The sequence below is a fragment of the Bos indicus x Bos taurus genome, chromosome 21 (assembly GCF_003369695.1).
Source record: "Bos indicus x Bos taurus breed Angus x Brahman F1 hybrid chromosome 21, Bos_hybrid_MaternalHap_v2.0, whole genome shotgun sequence".
Lineage (NCBI taxonomy): Eukaryota > Metazoa > Chordata > Mammalia > Artiodactyla > Bovidae > Bos > Bos indicus x Bos taurus.
This window is the reverse complement of record NC_040096.1, coordinates 43,001,157-43,023,684: the sequence shown is the minus strand read 5'-3', so window position 1 is coordinate 43,023,684 and position 22,528 is coordinate 43,001,157. Positions and strand designations below refer to the sequence as shown.

At 39.5% G+C, this 22,528-nt stretch overlaps 1 protein-coding gene across 2 annotated transcripts in view; it reads right to left on the bottom strand.

Annotated features, from left to right (window-relative positions):
* The window catches only part of AKAP6 (A-kinase anchoring protein 6), a 501,487-nt gene that overhangs the window by 134,390 nt on the left and 344,569 nt on the right, over positions 1 to 22,528 (bottom strand). For both annotated transcript variants that reach the window (XM_027521919.1, XM_027521920.1), the window contains exon 8: positions 4,994 to 5,142. In XM_027521919.1, coding sequence (XP_027377720.1) covers positions 4,994 to 5,142 — 149 coding nt within the window. The remainder of the gene's footprint in view (positions 1 to 4,993; positions 5,143 to 22,528) is intronic.

The window sequence follows — 22,528 nt, the reverse complement described above, 5'->3', positions numbered from 1 at the left end:
CACCTCCCTTAATGCCCCTCATCCACTCAGGGACCAGGTTCTGTCTTCAATTTCCTTCCTTCAGTTTCCATTCCTGCTGTCTTCAGGCCAGAACAGTTTCTCACTTGGATGACTGGAATAGCTTCTTAACCAAGCACTGTCTAGTCTTGCCCATGCCAGTCCATTCTCCAGAGTGCCGCCAGAATACTGTTTTAAAATTGCCAACCTATTCTTGCTGGAATCCCTGACTGGTTCCAGCTGTCTGTACACATCGCCTCTGCTGTGGGAAACACTGGCTGTCACCTTTGACCCTGGGCCAGCCTCAGTGACACTTCTCCTGGCAGGCGTTCCTGATTTACATGCCCTGCCACTCTTTGCATCCCACTGCCTCTACAACCCCAGTGCCTAACAGAGCCTGCTCAACAATCATGAAATGCTCAATGACACAGAAATCATTTGAATCTAAGTCTTCTTATTTTCTTTCTCTCCCCACATTAGAATGGCCCTTTTCCTCTCTCTTACTTGCCTCATCCAAGGCTTATCAACTCTTTCTGGCTTTAGCCTCCAATCTAGTCTCCACATCTCCCATTAATTTCTAATCTATTACTGTTCTCCACCTTCAGACTCTCCAATTTAGTACATCTGGAGTGGGACCCAGAATTTGCAATTTCTAACAGATTCCCAGGAGATACTAATGCTGATGGTCTAGAGATCATTCTTTGAAAACCACTGGAGCAATGATCTCAACTGGCAGTGGGCATCAAGTATAATATATCTTGGTCCACTCCTGCTTCCTGAATCAGAATTTTGAGGGAGGTGAGATGGGCAGGCAGTTTCAACTTAAAAGTTCCCTAAGAAATCTTGATGCATCCTAGTTAAGAACCATGAACTCAGTGATTAACTCCAGGATCTCAACTTCATTTTCTTCCTAAGCCTTATTTTACACTACTCCCTCTGACTTTCTACCTTGCTCTCCAGTCATATGGAACAGCAAGCAGCATAATGATTTCACACCCTTGTTCCCTCTGAGCACTAGATTCCTTTTAGTTTTTCATTTATGCACCAGCATTCACTGGGCACCTAGCACACTCCAGGAGGCAGCGCATAGTGTGGTGAATGTGACAGACATGGCCCTGCCTCATGGAGTTCACATGTTGTTTGCTCTAAGCTTCCTTGGAACCCTCTGCCTCCCCTTCTTCATGATACAGAGAAATACTGGTTTAATGCTGCTCTCTTGATAGACGGTAAATTTCATGAAGGTAGGGACTATGGTCTGTCTGTCTTTGTAAGTGCTCAATACATGTTTGTTCAGCTTAAATTGGAAAATTCTTCCCCTGACCTAGCCCTCTTCCAAAAATCACCTCCAGAGTCCCGTCTCTCTCTATCATTCCTGACCTGCTCCAATTCTCCCCACCACCATCAGAACTGAGCACCACCTTCCCTGAGCTTACCTTCCTGCTCCCTACTCCAAGAAGATTCCTAACTCATCACTTTGACCCTTCATTCTATGTTGTTTATGGATCTGGTTCCTCCTACTAAATAAACTGTGGGCTTCTCAAGGGCAGGGACCATTTCATTTTTGCCTTTTAAACTCTGCACTTCATAAAGGAGGTATTTAATATTTGTCAAATTAATGAATTTCATTTTTTCACTTAAGCCTGCTTTGCAGTGTTTTTGTCCAAACTTCTTGTTGCTTAAATGAAATTGCCTTAAGACTCTTCCATTTCTCTATAGTAGGACAATACCATAATTCAAATTTCATATACCGTATGGAACATGCATAACATGTGATTTAGGGGTAAAAAAGTTTATCAAAGGTCTGAGCTAAATTTCCAGAGACAGGGCAAAGTGTGGCTTCATGGACTGTTCACTGCATCACGACTCAGGGCTCTGAGGCGAGGTCCTGGACAAGCCAGTCACCCAGGCTTTTTGCCTCCCAGTTCTATTATTTATAAACTAAACAAAAGACATGCTTTGTAATCTACTCTAAGTCTTGACAGGAAGTAGGATACTACTTACTAAAATAAACAAGATTTTGAAATTCATTATAAAAATGAAATCAGACAAGCCCTTAATAGAAGGAGGTGTCAGAAAGACAGATGGTTATACTTCACAAAATTTACAAAAGAGTGTTCTTGATGAAATCTGCTCAGAAAATTGTGCCATGCACATAGTATGCCTTCAGTGAATATTTATTGGATGAAAGAAACAAAACAATTTACAAGCTTTCATTTAAATCAACAGGAGTCAAAAGCACCAACCTGCTCCCTTTGAGAATCACCAGTGACTCAAGCAGGAGAAGGCAATGGCACCCCACTCCAGTACTCTTGGCTGGAGAATCCCATGGACGGAGGAGCCTGGTAGGCTGCAGTCCATGGGGTCGCTAAGAGTCAGATATGACTGAGCGACTTCACTTTCACTTTTCACTTTCACTCATTGGAGAAGGAAATGGCAACCCACTCCCATGTTCTTGCCTGGAGAATCCCAGGGACGGGGGAGCCTGGTGGGCTGCCGTCTGTGGGGTCGCAGAATCGTACACGACTGAAGTGACTTAGCAGCAGCAGCAGCAGTAACTCAAGCACTGTAGATCCCTCCAGGAAGTGACGGTTCCCCACTTTGCCACTTAGGAACCAGTGCCCAGTGTCTCCCACAGAGGGACACACTCTGTTCCTACAGCTCACACAGCTTCACATACCATCAGGGAAATCTTCCCACCACACATATTCATGATTGTCAAACACACATTTCATGCTTGTCCACAAGCTGTGTTAAATCACCTTGATATGCACCTTTTCATCAAGCCAGAGAGGTTATAAATTCATTTCTAAACCATATTTTGGTTACACAAAAATCTTAGACATTTAAGATCTCCATTCAATCTAGCAGCTGAGTCTTCCCTGGAGTAACCTTATACGTTTTTCAACTACATATTCTCCTTTGCATCGACATAGGCTGGAGGAGGAAATAAAAACATACGGATTGTATCACCAACTTAATGTTCTCTTCAGTGGACTGGATATCTATCTGCATACGGAATGAAGACCCTAGAAGGCCCACATTATTCCCACAATATCTTATCAGAAACAATGCTCATTCTAGGTAACAAAAGGAACTGTTAATGAAGTTTATGTATCATTGGAGCAGATAATTTTAGAAGGCTGTGTTCTTAAGGTTTCAGAATTACAGATTCAACTGTGGGAGCAAAGGGTCTTAGGAGCAGGACACCCCAGATAACCTCACCCACATACATTTCTCAAACAATGGTTTTCTGTATGTAAACAAAACAGAAAGGAGTATATGGTTTTTGTCCTTAGTATTAAATAGCTGCCTTTTCTTCAGCACACTCTTACATTTCCTCACAATGCACAGCCTTCAGCACCCTAAGGAGCATAAACAAAGAATATCAGGCAAGTTCACCTACTCCCACTTCACAGAACAATGCTTGCTGTTAACTAAGCCATTTCCAGGGCAGATTTATGATTTGCGGAGCCCAGAGTAAATACTCAGGTTGGGCCCTTGGAATCTGAGGTCAGAAGCATGCGGTACCCGTTCAATCCCTAGGGCTTTTAGAAAACATGAAAATGTGACCTAAAGTTTGTGGTGGTGGGTACACCAGGGACTATTTAGGCATTTAGAGAAATTAAAGCACGTTAAGGCCTCAAAACAGCTTATTGTTCACACTCGAATATTTAACCTTTTCTAATTTGCTGTCATGCTTTTCCTCTTGTGAATAAATGTCTTTTGAATCATAGAAGATGAATCAAATACATGCTTACATGTCTATATATAAAAAATATCTTAAAAGAGCAACAAATTGTATAGATAGGTAAATTTTAAAAGTTAAAAAGCCCTTGCCCATTTCCTAAAAAGAATTACAACTCGAATTCTTTTCTTGCATTCTTAGACCTCGGGTTATATCACAAGACAGAATTTGTAACCTGTGTTGGTAATTTATCCTCAAAATCTGAACGAGAATTTTAAGTCATATCAGAACTATAAGCATGTAAGAGAAAAAAGAAAGCAAGTGCAGGGAGAGACTTCCTTCTTTTGAAGGAATATTTTGGCTAGAGTTACTCCCCGTAGGTTTATACTATGCTGTTAACATGTTATGGAACTTGGGGGAACAGTTTCTCTCCCTTGTTGTCTGGCTAAGTATAAAAGCAAAATAGGTTACTTTTTCCATTTTAATGAGTATAATTATTACCAAGTCATTAAAATTATGAAATGATTAAATTTCATTGTATTCTTTTACTCTTTAATAATCACCTACTAAATATTAAAACTGAACCAGAAAAGAATTTTTTAAATAATAGTATTTTATAAATCTCATATATGTATTATATATACATATATATATGTACATACACACACACACACAGAATGTTTGCATAATTTTGAAGTAATTTGGAAATATTTGAAGGCATAACTTAACTATTCAGTAGCATGGGTAGTTAGTATAATATAAATACAGCCATAGATCTCAGGCTGAATGAAACTGTTGGTGGGTCATTGAAGTTGCTGGGTCGTTTCATGTAACACAGACAATAAGCACCAGTCCAACATTCCACTTGACATCATGTGATGCTAACCAGTTAGTCCATAGTCCCTAAACAATTATTAAATATCTATATTTTCAAAAAATTATGTTCTACCAGTTTCCAGTGAGGTTCTGGTGTTTAAAATTTGCTTAGATGGACTTTAAACTATGAGGTTTAAAGAGAGGGAAATACACTGAGAAAATTATAGGCACAATGTAGTGACAGAAATGCTCAGCAAATCACAAGACTGTTTCGAACAAATAATACCAAAGTTAGGAAGTCCTGGGTGAGATGACAGGCTGATAAAATCCGTAGTCTTCAATTCTGGTATGAATGGAAAAGAACATAAATACCTTGTCTATTGCACTTCTCTTGCTAGCTTGGGAGGAAATGCCCACCTAACACCGACCAGTAGAACATCATTGAAAAAAGTAGAGATTAATGAGAATAAAACAACAAAAAGAATAGTTCCCTACCCATTGCCTCCTCCTGAATGAACTTTTGACATATCAGCAAACTCTTCTTTCCGTTTGCTGCTGCTGGTATACTGCTCGCTGTACAGCTTGAGGGACATCTGCTCAACAGCATCTCTTTGTGCTTCCAGGTAGCATAGTTGAACCTCAGCCTGGAGAGAGAAACAAAGAGGAATGGCTGTTTTAATCTGGAAAGAATGCATTTCAAGTGAGGTGTAACAACACAGAGAATGGGAATTGTTCACATCATTATACCGCTCCTTTTCGCTCGGATTTAATGGGATCAGCTGGGCATATTACAGAATTATATTTTAGATCTGAATCTTATAAGTTCCTCCTTAAAATATAACCTGAGTAAATGAACTCTCAGAAGACTCAGTAAATATCACAATATATCCCTGAGATCATAATACTGTATGATGAGACTTTATATAAAAATTCTGTGAAATTCCTTAATAATATTCTTCCTCGTACTGCCACATATGTAACATTTATTTTTTTTTAAAGAGTCCCCTTCCAACCCATACATTTGCATGGACACATACTCTGGATGCTTCTCGTTATCTTCACCCTGAGGAGAATAAAAAAGCCTAGTACTAATTCAATACCTCTTCAATAGGGATAAGACTTCCTACATTACTTTTTTTTGGTTCTTTGTATTTTGTCTTAATAATTTTAAAATAGAAAGAACCGTGATTTTGCTTACATGCAGGCTTGAATTGTTAAATTTTTCATAGATACTTGGGGCTCACTGTACTAAAAGGAGAGGTAGTAAGTTCATCATGCTGTTTTCTATCAAACCAAGGCCAAAAGAATGCTGAATAATATTTGGCAAGGAAATGTATTGAAGAGATGCTTTATTTATTGCAGCTGTTGTGATCCCTGTGGCTTTAGAGTTCCCCAGAACACGAGATAAAACGGGGAATGAAGTCTTCTCAGTGGCGTGCTTGCCTGTGGTGAAGGAAAAAGGCCAGTGCCGAGTACATGTGTGCTGTGGACCAAAGGAGCTCTTAAGGTCTTTTTGTGTGCTTCACTAAATCCCACACACCCATTAACATTTCTCAACAGTCTTAAAATGTCTACTTCTTTATTATTTAATTATATACTCTCCTACAGAAAGACCAAGTCTGGGTCAGTTGCTGGGTAGTTGCCAGATTTCCATAACATGTAGGAAAAGCAGAGTCAGAGATGACCTTCTATTCTTCATGTCCATGGCCAACCGAGGCCTCTTGCACACTCTCTGGTTTTATAGATGCAATCGTGGGGAAAAAAAAAAAAAGAGTGTCATAAAATAGCAGCTGCTTAAAAGGGCGAATCAGGACTCTGTAAAGGAAATGGGTAGCTTATGAAATGGAAGATCTCAAATCACTCTAGAATTTGTATTTTGTTCTTTTCCACAGGAGCGAATTATGAATGCTCTAGATATTGAGGAAGAACTTAAAAAATACTAAAATCACTATATTCATGTAACTGAAGTTTCCACAATCTATGTATTGGTTCATGTAACCTTTTTTTGTCCAAACTAATTGACTTGCATAAGGATTAAGAATTACGTCAAACACTATAAACTAAGAATAACGTTACATGGAGTATTTTCAGTATGGGAAGAAAGGGTGTGGCTGGTGGAAAGCACGAAGGAAATACTAAATCTAGTGTTAGTCAGCCTATTTATTAACAGATGGAGAAAGAGAAGGCATGGAGCATATTAATGACAACACAGAAGAGTGCCGACTCAGAGGTTTGCAGGTATCACAGAATTTGAAGAAATATCTAGAGACCTAAGAATATTGTTTAATGGTTGGGGGGGAGAAAATGAAACTGAATATAGGGAGTCAATGATTAGAAAAAAACATTAGACAATAGAAATGTATTGGTTCTATATCTTTTAATGAAGTATACAATATTCCCAAGCAACTAAATATGAGATCACTGAGAGATACTGAACAGTAGTCAAAGAACTTAATACAACTAGAGATTATCATACTAAGCGAAGTTATAAAGTGAAAGACAAATACCATATGATATCACTAAAATATGAACAAATGAACCTCTCTACAAAACAGAAACAGATTCATAGACACAGAGAACAGACTTGTGGTGGCCAAGGAGGAGGGGGGAGGAGAGGGATGAACTAGGAGTTTGGGGTTGGCAGACGCAAAATATTACATGTAAAATGGATAAACAACAAGGTCTTAGTGTTTAGCACAGAGACCTGTATTCAATATCCTGTGATAAACCATAATGGAAAAGAATATTAAAAAAGAATGCATATAAGTAAATAACCGAGCCACTTTGCTGTACAGCAGAAACTGGCACAACATTGTAAATCAACTATACTTCAATCAAAAGTAGTGATAAAATAATTTTTAAAGAGAACTTAAAAACAAATGTCTTTCCAAATGCTATCCCCACCCCTCCCCTTCTCAACACCATGGGATAATGAGGAGACATCCCACACAAATTATTCTTTTGGAAATCCCATTAAAATAATGAATCTGCACCATTACATGCCAAAGCGGCATGTCTGATCCCTAGAGGTCCCTGTTAGTTTTTAACCACCCTAAGGTAGCACACTATACCACTACTTGTTTTTGGTAAAAATCTCATGAATGTGTACCACTGGTCACAAAAAGCAACGTAAAGAGGGAGGTCAACTTCATATAGACTCATCACTACCATGGAAAAATAACTGAAGCTCAGCCCTTTGAGATCCTTGGCCATTTCTGTGCACAAGGGTAATACCTCTTGTGTGACACGGATTTCTAGAAGGGAATTCAGAGAACAATGCTGAGAGCAACCGGAGAAACAATTAGTCACCTTACAAAAATGACTGAAATGCTGTGATCTAAGACTTTTACTGCACAATATCTCATAGGCATTTGACATAGGAAACCTCCCTGTGCTAAAAAGGAGATGAATTAGATGGCCCAGCTTTTCCTATCCATCTACATTTCTATCTCTGCTTTCAGTGATTCATTTCAAAACGTGATGATAAAAATAGAACCAAAGTTGTTTCTTTGGCTAAGGTTGAATGACTTTGCCAGTCTAAATCTACCTACGAACTGCCTTAACTTTTTCTCATACTGTATTTTACTCTACAGATAATTTTTTAGAAGAAAGATTTGGACAAATTATAGTTCTTAAAAAAAGAGTCACACTGAATCTTTGATTAAAATAATTTCATCTTTTGAAGCAATAGTTAGAATGAGACATGAAACAATGAACTGGCTTAACATTGGGAAAGGAGTACATCGAGGCTGTATAGTCTCACACTGCTTATTTAACTTATATGCAGAGTACATCACGTGAAACGCTGGGCTGGATGAAGCACAAGCTGGAATTCAGATTGCCGGGAGAAATACCAATAACCTCAGATATGCAGATGACACCACTCTTATGGCAGAAAGCAAAGAGGAACTAAACAGCCTCTTGATGGTCAAAAAGGAGAGTAAAAAAGCTGGTGTAAAACTCAACATTCAAAAAACTAAGATCATGGCATCCAGTCCTATCCCTTTATGGTAAATAGATGGGGAAACAGTGGAGACAGTGACAGACTTTCTTTTCTTGGGCTCCAAAATCACTGCAGATGGTGACTGCAGCCATGAAATTAAAAGATGCTTACTCCTTGGAAGAAAAGCCAGGACAAATCTAGAGAGCTAAAAAGTAGTCGTTAAAATAGTAATAGTTCAAAAGTAGAGACATTGCCAACAGAAGTCCATCTAGTCAGAGCTATGGTTTTTCCAGTAGTCATGTACTGATGTGAGATTAGGACCATAAATAAGGTGCTTTCAAACTGTGGTGCTGGAAAAGACTCTTGAGAGTCCTTGGGACAGCAAGGAGAAAAAAAACAGTCAATCCTAAAGGAAATCAACCCTGAATATTCATTAAAGGACTGACGCTGAAGCTTGAATACTTTGGCCACCTGATGGGAAGAGCCAACTCATTGGAAAAGACCCTGATGTTGGGAAGGATTGAGGGCAGGAGGAGGCAACAGAGAATGAGATGGCTGGAGGGCCTTATCCATTCAATGGACATGAGTTTGAAACAACTCCAGGAGATAGTGAAGAACAAGGAAGCCTGGCATGCTGCAGTTCATGGGGTCGCAGAGTTGGACATGACTGAGCATCTGAATAACAACAATGACAATTGTAGATACTTTAAAAGTGACTATATTTTACACATAGAAACACAGACTATAGTATATTAAATAATATTATTGATGTGTAATTAATAAGATTTGATAACTTATCCATTAAGAAAAATGAAAAGGAACAAGAAGGAACAGACTCACTGACAGATCTACCTCTCACTTCCTGGCCAGTATCATCAATGGGAATATAAAATGAGCAGCATAGATAAAGGGAACAAATGAGCTAAAACAGTCTTTTGCTTTGAGGTACTAGTATGATTCCCAAAATGAAATGTTCAGCAAGCAAGTGGAAATATTAGGACTGAAATATAAACCCAGAGGCAAAGGCTGACACTAGGAGATGAAATGAGAATGCCATGGGAGATCGTGTATGATGAGAAGAGAAAAAGGATCAGCTCTGTCTTATTCTAATCGAGGCCTGCATAAGACCTCAGCTGACTTAAAGTGATGGATTCTCAAATATTCTCCCTCCCTCTCCACCAGCCACAAATCCATTTTATAGATAGTTCATTGATCTTTTTGATTCACATCTTGGATCATGGGTTCTTGTTTTCAGGGCTTAATTCTGGGCCTCTTTATTTAAACTCTTTTCCATGGCTTTCAATGCTACCTATGTAGTAATGGCTCCCTATTCTCTCCTCTGAGTGCCATACAACCAACCACTGCTAACTGAATTTACTTTAGGCATAGCTGTTGGAAACACTCTCCATTCTCATCCTTACTGCATGCCTCCAAACTTTCTGTTCTTAGTATCCTCCCTTTAAATAAACGGCACCATCTGTTGCTTAGGTCAGAAACCAGAGAATCATCCATGACTCCTCGTCATTTCCTACAACCAGTTACTCCTTAAATTCTATTGATTCTTCTTTCAAAATGTCTCTCCAGTCTGTCTTCCCAGTCTGCATTGCTGCCAGCCTGGTCCAAGCCTTTGTCAACTCTCCCCTGTAGTATAGCAATTATCTTCTAATGTGTATCTCCCCTTGCCCATTCCTGCCTCTCCCATCTCTTCCATTACAGTGTCAGAGTGGTCTCTACAAAACGTAAGTTAGTTTCATACTGCATTTAGATCTAAAACACAAACTTAGAACATAGCTCATTAGATTTGCTTCCTGCCTACTTTACACCGCATTCTCTACTTCTCTCTTTCTTGGTCACTATGCCCCTTGTTAAGTTTCCTTCTTCCAGTTCTTTAAATAGCTCTTTCTTCTCTAAGGACCTTTGAACATACTGTTCCCTTTCTCTAGAACATTCTCTTGCTAACGACTTCTCATTCTTTAGCTCTCAGCTGACATGTTACTTCTCAGGGAGGCTTCTCTGTCCATCTTATCAAAAAGTAGATCCACCCTATTTTTCTCCATTGCAGAACAGTGTTAATTTCCTTTACAGACATATCTCAATTCAGAATTCTTAGACTTGCTAGCTTATATTTTCTCTCTCTCTGTCTCCAGACTCTAAGCTCCATACAGGGATGGTGTTTCTCTGTCTGCTTGGCCATTCTGTATTCCCAGCACCTAGGCAGTATCTTGAACATGATAGGGGCTCAGTAAATAATTTATTGCTCATATAGTCACTAAGCCTTTATCATGTGTCAGGAACTACACCAAGTACTATGGGTACAAAGAAGAACAAAACATTGTCCCTTTTCTCAAGGGACTGCAGTGTAGTGGAGGAAAGAGGCATGGCAAAAGGAGATAAGTGCACTGAGTAAAATGATGATGGGGGAGGATGGGAAATAAAACATTGCATGAAGGTGAGGAATGGGCAGTAAAAGCCAGGTAGAGGTAACATCTGAGCCAGATCTGGGAGTATGGCTATATCTTTGCCAGGTAAAGAAGAAGATGAATATCTTTACAGGTAGAATTCTTCATTTGTTCAGAGGCCCAGACTTACAAAAGGATGTGGCATGTTCAGAGAATGGTGGCTGCAGCTTTGGGGGCATTTAGACAAAGAGGCTAAAGTAGAAGGGGATAGTCTATGGAGAATGTCACCTCAGGGAATCTGAGCTATCCAATGACCTGCCAAGAAGATGTCACTGTTTCTGTGATGGCCTTAATCTACTTCTATCTCCCTTCTTCTGTCATGAGATGGGTTGGTCCAGATACGCTCATAAAGTTCCTACCTCCTGACATGGCATTGAGAAGAGAATCAACAGTTTCCAAGAGGACAAAAGCCCAGCAATCCAACAGAGAGAATGCCTACCTAAGAGATTCTATTAAATCATTTTTCTCTAGTAAACTTTTAACATAATGTTATGGGTTTATTTCACATAATGTGTCCTCTTCAAATTGTATGTTGAAGCCTTAAACCTAAATGTGACTGTAATTGGAGACAGGGTCTTTAAAAAGATAATTAAGGTTAAACAGATCACAGGGTATGGCCCTAATCCAATAGGACTGGTGTCTTTATAAAAAGATGAAGAGTGGTCCCACAGAGAAAAGGCCATGTGAGGATGCAGTGACAAGGCAGTTGGCCATCCACAAGCAAGGGGAGAGGCCTCCTAGAAACCAAACCTGTCAACTACTTGATCTGGGACTTCCAGCCTCCAGAACTGTAAGAAATAAATTTCCATTGTTTAAGCCACCCAGCCACCCAATAAAAAATAAAGTATTTTTTATTGCCACCTTAGTAGACTAACTAAGATCATGGCATCCGGTCCCATCACTTCATGGCAAATAGATAGGGAAACAGTGCAAACAGTGGCTAAATTTATTTTTTGGGGCTCCAAAATCACTGCAGATGATGATGACTGCAGCCATGAAATTAAAAGACGTTTACTCCTTGGAAGGAAAGTTATGACCAACCTAGACAGCATATTGAAAAGCAGAGACATTACTTTGTCAACAAAGGTCCATCTAGTCAAGGCTATGGTTTTTCCAGTAGTCATGTATGGATGTGAGAGTTGGACTATAAAGAAAGTTGAGCACCAAAGAATTGATGCTTTTGAACTGTGGTGTTGGAGAAGACTCCTGAGATTCCCTTGGACTGCAAGAAGATTCAACCAGTCCATCCTAAAGGAAATCAGTCCTGGGTGTTCATTGGAAGGACTGATGTTGAAGCTGTAACTCCAATCTTTTGGCCACCTGATGTGGAGAGCTGACTCATTGGAAAAGACTCTCATGCTGGGAAAGATTGAAGGCAGAAGGATAAGAGGGCAACAGAGGATGAGATGATTGGATGGCATCACCAAGTCAATGGACACGAACTTGGGCAAACTCTGGGAGATGGTGAGGGACAGGGAGGCCTGGCATGCTGCAGTCCATGGGGTTGCAAAGAGTCAGACAGGACTTGGCGACTGAACAACAACAACAGCAGCAGCAACAACATACTTCCTTCTTATAATGTGTCTAACAACAAAATAGTTATTTACCCCATTGTAAATTTGGTGGTGAGGGGGGTAAATTTCAGTTATTCTAACAATCTTGAAGGATTAAACCCACACTTACTTTTATAATCACATCAGATACATGCCTTGTCCTTGCCCTAAAAAGCACTGATTTAGTTAAGAAATATCAATTATTTCATTGTCACTGCATATCCCAGGACCCTCTGTTGGTATCCTGAGAATGTTAGAAAATTAATTTTACTCTTTCTTAACTCATGCCACTGTAGGTCTGCTTGCTCACTTCATAGCTTCCCACATCTACCAGCCACTTGCATCTGATTCCACACCCTCTGCTTTCTCTCCTGTTTCTGTGGAAAATGTCCATATTTCTACCCCAAACCAATCCCCTGCATAGACACAAAGAGCCCCTCTTATCTATGCAAAGATTATCGCCCCAGCAGCAAATCATCCTTCTCTTCTTCAAGTTTTCTCCTCTCCACAATATTCTTCTCATTAACACAGTCCCCACCCCACCCCTCCAAATGCTGTGTTTCTCCCATGGTAAATAAATAAAGGGCTTCTCAGGCGGTGCAGTGGTAAGGGTTCTGCCTGCCAATGCAGGAGAAAAAAGAGACACAAGTTCCCTGGGTCTGGAATATCCCCCAGAGGAAATGATAACCGACTTTCTGTAATCTTTCCTGGGAAATGTCAGGGACAGAGGAGCCTGGCGGGCTGCAGTCCATGGGGTCGCAAAGAGTCCGACATGACAGACTGAGCACAAACGTACAAAATAAATAAATAAAAAGGAAAAATAATCTCTTGACATCAATTGATACCAATCTATTCTTGGCTTAAGCCCCATTTCTCTGTTCTTCATTACAGCAAAATCACTTTTATCCACATTATCTATACTCACTATGTCCAATTCCTCTCCTATTTTCTCTTGAATGTACTCCAACTAGGCTTTTGTCCACATGCCACAGTTGAGTCTTCAACCTATCCTGACCTGCTCCAGCAGGGCCAGTGGGCTTGCTCCAGGGCTCTAGGGGCATTTGGACCTTGTTTGCATGACAGCTCCATCCCTAACCTCCCTTAAGTCTTTGCTAAAATGTCATCTTCTTATTCAGGTCTTTTTTGATCTTCTACTTAATACTTCAATTGACTCCCGCCCCCCACCCCCTACACCCACCCCTCCACCCAGCAATCCTTACTGTCCTTCATATATATTTACCTTGTGTAGCCAAAATAGGTAACTTATTTTATACTGTCTATCTCTAATTGTGGACTGGAAGCTGCGAGTAGACAGGGGCTTTTATTTATGTAGCCATTGCTATATTTTATCCATGTCTTCATTGCTTTTATCTATGTATTCATCACCATCTCCCCAGCACCCAGTGCAGCACATGGTATGTGATCGGCAATCTATATAAATTAGCTGAATACATTTTACAGTTTGAAAATTTTAAATGGTTTAAAATGTACAAGGAAAAAAGACAGATAGTTTTAAGGTTGTAGCCTCAGTTTAATTTTGAAAATAGTTGGCTTTATTCTCTCTTAAAAAGGAGACTATTTTTTTCTTTGACCAAAAATTATTGAAATATATAACTAGTTTACTTTTATCTAGAGGAAAGGAAGAAGAAAACCTTCTTTATTCTGAATCATTTGGTAATATTTTATTCAGCTAATAGAGTGATCTTATATGTCACATATTATATTAAAAGCTAACCACAATGGGTTCATGCTTATAGAATGAAAATTTCAGCTTTTGTCATAATGGAGTAAGCTACACAATACATTTCAAAATGAAGTTTGAAGTCTTCTGGGTAAGAATGTGTCATAGCTTAATAAAACCTGATTTCCCATTTAAAAAACAAAAAAAAACAGAGTCATGTGAGCTTTCGGAAGAGACATCAGCAATGTCACAGTTTGTATTTGGAAGAATCCATAGCAGCTCAGGAAGACCATGGGGATCCATCAATACAATGGAGGGGAACTGTACATTTTCTGACAATAATTTTGTTATTTGGGAATATTTTCCTACTTTTACTAGTCTTTTTTCTTTACCTGTGATGCACTATCTCTAAGCACACACCTTTTCCCCTTATGCCTTATACAAATATGTCTCCCCTCTAAACTCCCCATAGAATCTATCTCTTGCAACTGGCCCAAATCACTTCACTCTTCTGGAAACACCTTCAGGTCCCTAAACCCTCATAGACTCTGACAAGGACTTTCAGGATTGATTAAAATCTCCATTTGGAAATCTCCATGCTTTTGTTTGGCAGAATTCCTCATATTCACTCCAGGATTGAGAGTTGTCACCTCTATAGTGGTTTTTTTGTTCCCCAAGATCCTAAAATGAACTCTCGGTAGACATTTATCACACATTCATGATTAGCTACATTCTAATTAAGTACAAATATTATTTGGCAATACAAAGGAGGAGTCCTGTGTATAGGATTGAGTAGAGCACCAAAGTCTCTTTCTCCTAAGAGTTGGAGCAGAGACTACGGACTACGGAGCAATGCATCTCTTTAGAATAAAGTTGATTAAAGGTCTTCATTTCTTCACTTGACAAATATATTTTGAGAGTCTCTTTATGTGTAAGACATTGTATAAGATACAAATCTGGGTCAGACATGGTGCTTGTCCTTAGGGAACCTATAACCTAGAATTATAGAAAATTATATCACATAACAGGAGCTAAAATATTTGTTCAAGGATATATGACCAATACACTTTGAAAATACTGTCAAGGAAACAATTAGTGAGTTGGTTAGGATATTCTTTTTATCAATGGATAAAAAACTTTTTAAAGTATTTAAATATTTCTTATTAAAAATAAAATATATATCAAAATTTAGGAAGATGTTCAAAGCTATTTCAATATCATACTCAGCAAGTAAGTGAGTGAAAGTCACTCAGTCGTGTCCAACACTTTGTGATCCCATGGACTGAATACTGGAGCCAGCGTTTCCCTTTTCCAGGGGATCTTTCCAACCCAGGGATCGAACCCAGGTCTCCCACATTGCAGGCGGATTCTTTACCAGCTGAGCCACAAAGGAAGCCTGAGAATACTGCAGTGGGTAGCCTATCCCTTCTCCAGCAGATCTTCCCAACACTAACTGGAATCTAACTGGGGTCCCCTGCATTGCAGGCGGATTCTTTAGCAACTAAGCTATGAGATTTTACATATACTAATCTTTGTACATTAGGCTATAAAATTTCTCTGACCATACTGGTAGCGCCAGAAAACCTAGACTTATGTTCCCAAGGTTTATTTATACTTATTTGTGGATAATAAACTCAAGACAACTGCAAAAGATAACTGATTTAAGTAAAAATATTGTATTTATATATTTAAAAGGTCATCTTTCTGTCTACTGACTTGGTGCTAGTGGCAAACCATTAAAACCATTCACTGTAATGTTTAAGAAATCCAATTTTAAAGCTATATACTTAATGGTATTTGTTAAATGAGAAGCACTTAAACAAAGCAGAAAAAATAACATGAATGCTATTTTCATTATTTCTTCTGCATTTGTGTGTAAAGAAAAACGTCATCTTCCTCCATGTTAATGAGAGAAGAGATGCCTATATTAAAAACAACAATGATAACACCTCCACTTAAACATAAAGAACAAATATATCACACAATCACATTTGTGGATCACCTCATCCACCACTACTCTCCTCTTCTTTGTAATGGAAGTAGTTAAAGTCATTAAAAATTCAGCATTTTATGTCACGAGCTAGGGTGGGAAGGGAGCGTGATTACACTGTGTGGACTGGAGGGGATGATTAGAATTTCTATGTTTCTCCATTACTGTTCCTTACCAAATCTCTGCACAATGACACAGGTGTCAAGTTGATGTTCTTATTCCCAACTTCCAAATACCACTACCACAAGTCCTTATGTACTTTCTGGCAGAAACTAAAAATTAAAGACATATAATGTCAAGATACAGTCTTAGCTTCTCTTGCCCTGCAGGACTGGCAGTTCCTTCCCAAGTACAATTATGTTGGCAAATGCTGCTATTAACTCTATGACTACAATGTACACTCCAGTTCCTGTGAAATTCTATAAAATAGTTGTCCTTAGATGGTGATAGAAAGGAAGGAATGAAGCAGGAACAACAAGAATTACTTTACATACTAATAATAACAATTTAGCTATCAAAACAGAACTGAACAAGTGTGCCTTTATACGTTCTTTTAAAAATGTAGCCTCCTAGGGTACTAATAATCAGGGCCTATGGTTCAGGAATGCACGGTAGCACTCAGCTCAGTGCCTGTATCCTCATTTCAAAGAGAATCATTCAAACCGACATCCACCCTGTCAAGAGTCTTGACTTTGAGCTGCTAATGTAGAATAAAAATCAATATAAATTTTGATCATTTGATGAATATTTACTTCTTTCTTTAGTGTTTAGGGATTTAGAATTGAAAAGTGCTGAATCAAGTCATTTTATTTTTCTGTGTTTGTGCCAACACCAATTTACTACCCTCCAGAAAGTTCCTGAACAAGATGTCTCAGGTGGTGTGCGTGTTGGCTTTTGCTGTCAATCAAACAGTATGTCAGTAGGGAACCATAATCATTTCCCTTTCATACTCTTAGTGTTCCAAAGAGGAATATTTTGATTACATCCCTGGAAAAAGTAAACTTTCTCATTTAGACACACTATTGTAAGCCGGGGTATCTGTTGGTTTTGGCATTCAGTTGAGCCTCAAATGATACAATCTATTAAAAGTTAAACATTTTACCTTAGGCTCCAAGGATTTTGCACTATAAACAGAGCTACAAATGGGTTCCTCTATAAGCAACATTCAGCATCACCCCCAAGACAAAGAGCTTTTACAGATGTTGCCATCTTTTTCATGCATTTTTCTGAAGAATGACAAGAACATATCAACTGACTGCTCTAATCAACAGATTGGTTTCACAATTAAAAAAAAATTACACTTTCATTATAAATGAAAAGAGAATGCATTACAGACAAATAACTCTAAAAAACTTAATTAAAATGTGACTTCCAATGTAAGTCTAATTGTGAGTAGAGTAGCATGCCACCATTTTTACTATGATACCTTGATACATATAACAAAAGCTTACTATTTTTGCAGGGTTTCCCAAGTGATTATTAAAAGAATGGTCTTTCCCAATTTGAAAGAGGCTAATTGCAAATACCAAAAAGGTAAGCTATTCTCATTAAAAAAAAAAAAAACAAAAAACCTTACATATGACAGAGTGCCAGAAGATTCAATATTAAGGAGACATTTTTGGTGGTTCCTTATAAATTAAATAAAAATGGCAGCAGCTGCTTTTCCCAAGAATGATATAGCCCTGGACAATCACTAGATATTATGTAGACAGATGTTTTAAATAAAATAAGTATTTAGATTGCGAGATACCTTGCTAGATATGAAGGCAATTATAGGATGTCTTTGTTAAATTACATTTTTCATTTTTGTGAGGGAAAAAAAGAATTGTCCTGGAAACAGTACCGACAGGAAATGATCCTATATCTAAAACAGCTGGAGACTGTAACTAATATAAATTTACTTGAAAATAAAAATGCTGTGTGCCTCTGGAGACATGCAGTAACATGCCATAAAAACAGATGAGAATATAAAAGTATTTAAAAGGAGAGAAAATACATTTTATCCAGATTATACTGAGATATGATTCACTAATAAATGAGAAATATTTGAAGATAAAGAAAACAAAGAAAACCAGAAGTCATTTAAAAACTTACAACAGATATTTTACTTAAAAATATTTGCAGGAAATATAAAAATAATTTTCTAGGGAAAACATTTTGCTTTACAATATATTGATTATTAATCAATTTACTAGAGTCATATAAACGGAGAAGGCAATGGCACCCCACTCCAGTACTCTTGCCTGGAAAATCCCATGGGCGGAGGAGCCTAGTAGGCTGCAGTCCATTGGGTCGTGAAGAGTCGGACACGACTGAGCGACTTCACTTTGACTTTTCACTTTCATGCCCTGGAGAAGGAAATGGCAACCCACTCCAGTGTTCTTGCCTGGAGAATCACAGGGACAGAGGAGCCTAGTGGGCTGCCGTCTATGGGGTCGCACAGAGTTGGACATGACTGAAGCGACTTAGTAGCAGCAGCAGCAGCAGAGTTATATAAAAAGGTAAAGGCAGATAAAAGTGTTTAATCAGAAAATTCTAATGAAAGCAGAGGGTGCTTACTTTGAGAAAGGCAAGGACCCAAAATGCTGCCTAAGAATATTGGAGTAAATCTTAAAGTCATATGTAAAAGCCTCTATACAAAACTCTCACTACCTTTGTCCACGCTATCCCCATCTTTATTCCTGTTAGCTGCTGAATCAGAAAGATATCTGATGTACTAATTCATACCAAATATTTATAGGCATTAACATTAACAAGGGACCCATCTCTAAGTTCATGAATTCAATATTCTTCAATTAAAGACTGAAATGTGTTCATCTATAAGATAATTTTAAGGAAGGCTAATGGATGGAAACCTTTTTTCACAGCAGCAGTGAGGAGGGTCTGCAAAGACTTCTAAGTCTTGAGTGTCTACCTCCCTCATCTCTATCTAAGGCTCATCCTGGCTGTGCTCACAGGGTCTGGATATCAGGCAGGAGGAGATCACGTGAAGCTGGATTTCCTTTGGGGTTCTAATTTGCACAGCCAGAAAAGACCCAGAGCCTCAGAAGTTAGCTTATCTTGTCAAGAGGAAAGGACACCCAACAAGAGGAAGATAGGATGAGGAGAATAAGGGCAAGTGGAAGAGCAAGGAGAAAAAGCAAGTATGTATGATGAGTGTAAAGAATGGTTGTTGCTGCTGCTACTGCTAAGTCGAAACCCCAAATAGAACACTCTTAAATAAAATCTTGACTTAAAATTCTTTGACAGGCTGCAGTTGTTAACATGCTCAAAAATGAAAGTCTAGAACCAAAACTAAAACTCGAAATGCATCTGTTACAGACTAAATGTTTGTAACAAAAAAGAAGTGACACTTTTGAACTGTGGTGTTGGAGAAGACTTTTGAGTGTCTCTTGGACTGCAAGGAGATCAAACCAGTCAATCCTGAAGGAAATCAACCCTGAATATTCAAGACTGATTGCTGAAGCTGAAGCTACAATACTTTAGCCACCTGTTGTGAAGAGCTGACTCATTTTAAAGACACTGATGCTGGGAAAGATTGATGGCAGGAAGAGAAGGGAACAACAGAGGACGAGATGATTGGATGGCATCACTGACTTAATCGACGTGAGTTTGAGCAAGCTACGGGAGGTGGTGAAGGACAGGGAAGCCTGGCATACTGCAGTCAGTGGGGTCAAGAGTGGGACATGATTGAGCAACTGAATAAGAACAAATGTTTGTGTGCCCCACCCCAATTGAAACCTACCCTCAATGTGATGGTATTAGGAGGTTGGGCCTTTGGTAGGTGATTGGGTCATGAGGGTGGAGCCCTAATGAATGGGATTAGTGTTCTTATGATAGAAACCCCAGAGAGCTGTTTCTCCCTTCTAACCTGTGAGGACACAGTGAAGCAGGAAAAGGGCCCTCATCAGACCCTGAATCTGCCAGCACCTTGATCTCGGACTTTCCAGCCTCCAAAACTGTGAGAAATAAATGTCTGAAGTTCACAAACCACCCAGTCTATGGCATTCTGTTATAGAAACCCAAACAGGCTCAGCCTTCTTTACAGTCCAACTCTCATATCCGTACATGACTAGAAAAACCATAGATTTGACTAGACGAATCTTTGTCGGCAGAAGTGATGCCTCTGTTTTTTAATATGCTGTCTAGGTTTGTCATAACCTGTCTCCCAAGGAGCAAGTGTCTTTTAAATTCATGGCTACAGTCACTATCCACAGTGATTTTGGAGCTCAAGATAATAAACTGTTTTCACCGTTTCCCCATTTATTTGCCACGAAGTGATGGGACCAGATGCCATGATCTTAGTTTTCTGAATGTTGAGTTTTAAACCAGCTTTTTCACTCTCCTCTTTCACCTTATACAAGTTACCAAGTTTCAAAAAGAGCTACTGGGGTTATTTTCTGGTAAATCTGCAACAGAGCCACTCACACACAGATGTACACACACACGCACACACATACACACATATTTGCACAAAACATTATAACAGTAATTCCCACCCACTTACATCATCTTGATTACTATAAAGACTGATCATCACTGCTTCTTAGAGCTTATAAAGGTGGGCTTGTAGTTCAGTTGTTCTTGAAAATGCTTACTAGCTCATTGCTATTATATCTGAAAGAGACTAAAAAAATTTATAAATACACATTTTTTCCTCTTTGGAGGCTTGATTCCTACCCATCAGGCATACTCTTATTCTAAGTAAGGGATAAATTAAACAAAATTATGGCCTTCTTCTTCCTCACTTTTCTTAACTCTTTTTTCTGATCTTTGTTTTAGGACCACAGTCATTGATTCAATGGACATAAGTCTGAGCAAATTCTGGGAGATAGTGAAGGACAGGGAAGCCTGGTGTGCTACAGTCCATGGGATCGCAATCAGACAAAACGGAGTGACTGAACAAGAATGAAAAAAAATGAACTACTGCTATCTCCTAAGCCAACAGACTCATGAAAAGAATTTAACATTGCTGTGTCCAAACCAGTCAAATTTCAACATACTGTTCCATTATTTTTTATTTCCATTATTCTATTAATATATTTCCCCGCTTGTAGTCAAGATGGACAGAGAAGGCAATGGCACCCCACTCCAGTACTCTTGCCTGGAAAATCCCATGGATGGAGGAGCCTGGTGGGCTGCAGTCCATGGGGTTGCAAAGAGTCGGACAGGGCTGAGCGACATCACTTTCACGTTTTCACTTTCATGCATTGGAGAAGGAAATGGCAACCCACTCCAGTGTTCTTGCCTGGAGAATCCGAGGGATGGGGGAGGCTGGAGGGCTGCCGTCCATGGGGTTGCACAGAATTGGACACGACTGAAGCGACTTAGCAGTCGCTTAGCAGCAGTCAAGATGGCAGAGCAAAAGGAGGCACACTCATCTTCTCTTGCGAGAACACCAAAATCTCAACTAGCTGCTGAACAACCATTGACAGGAGAATGTCGGATCCCACCAAAAAAAGATACCTGCATCCAAGGGCAAAGGAAAATCCCAACAAGACAGTAGGAGGGGCATAATCGCATTTAGAATCAAACCTCATACCCTCCAGAGATGCTTGGGGGTACAAACAAAACCTTGTGTGCACCAGGACCCAGGAAACGGAGCAGTGACCTCCACAAGAGACTGAGTCAGACCTGCCTTTGAGGATTTGAATGTCTCCTGCAGAGGCATGGGTCAGCAGTGGCCTGCTGTGGAGACAGGGGCTCTGGCTGCAGCGGACCTGGGAGCCGTGGCGTGCTGGTGTAAGTCCTTTTGAAGGAAGTCGCCATTACCACCATTATCATAGTTCAGCCTCGGGCCAAACTACAGGGAAGGAACACAGCCCACCCATCAGCAGAAAATTTGATTAAAGACTTACTAGAGCAAGACCCTGTTTTCCCCACAGCTAATCCCTCCCATCAGGAAGCTTCCACAAGCCTCTCATCCTCATCCATCAGAGGGCAGACAGAATGAAAATCACTATCACAGAAAACTAACCAAACTGATCACATGGACCACAGCCTTGTTTAACTCAATGAAACTATGCACAGTGCTGTGTAGGGCCACCAACTCAGACAGATCATGGTGGAGAGTTCTGACGAAAGGGATTGGCAAGCCAATCTGAGAAGGGATTGGCAAGCCACTTCAGCATTCTTGCCTTGAGAACCCCATGAAGAGTATGAAAAGGTAAAAAACTATGACACTGAAAGATATTAGATACTATGCTCCAAGTCTATTTAAAGGAATGATCTGACCTCGGCCTCAACCAGTGCGGTGAGAGGCACCTCCCCCTGGGTCCCGGAATGCTCAGGGGTCTGCCGTGGCTGTCCTTCACCGTCTATCACTCCTCCCAAGCTGCTCTCATGCTTGTCCACACACCCCAGGTATTACAGACTTCTTTCAGTTCCTTAAACAAACCTAGCTC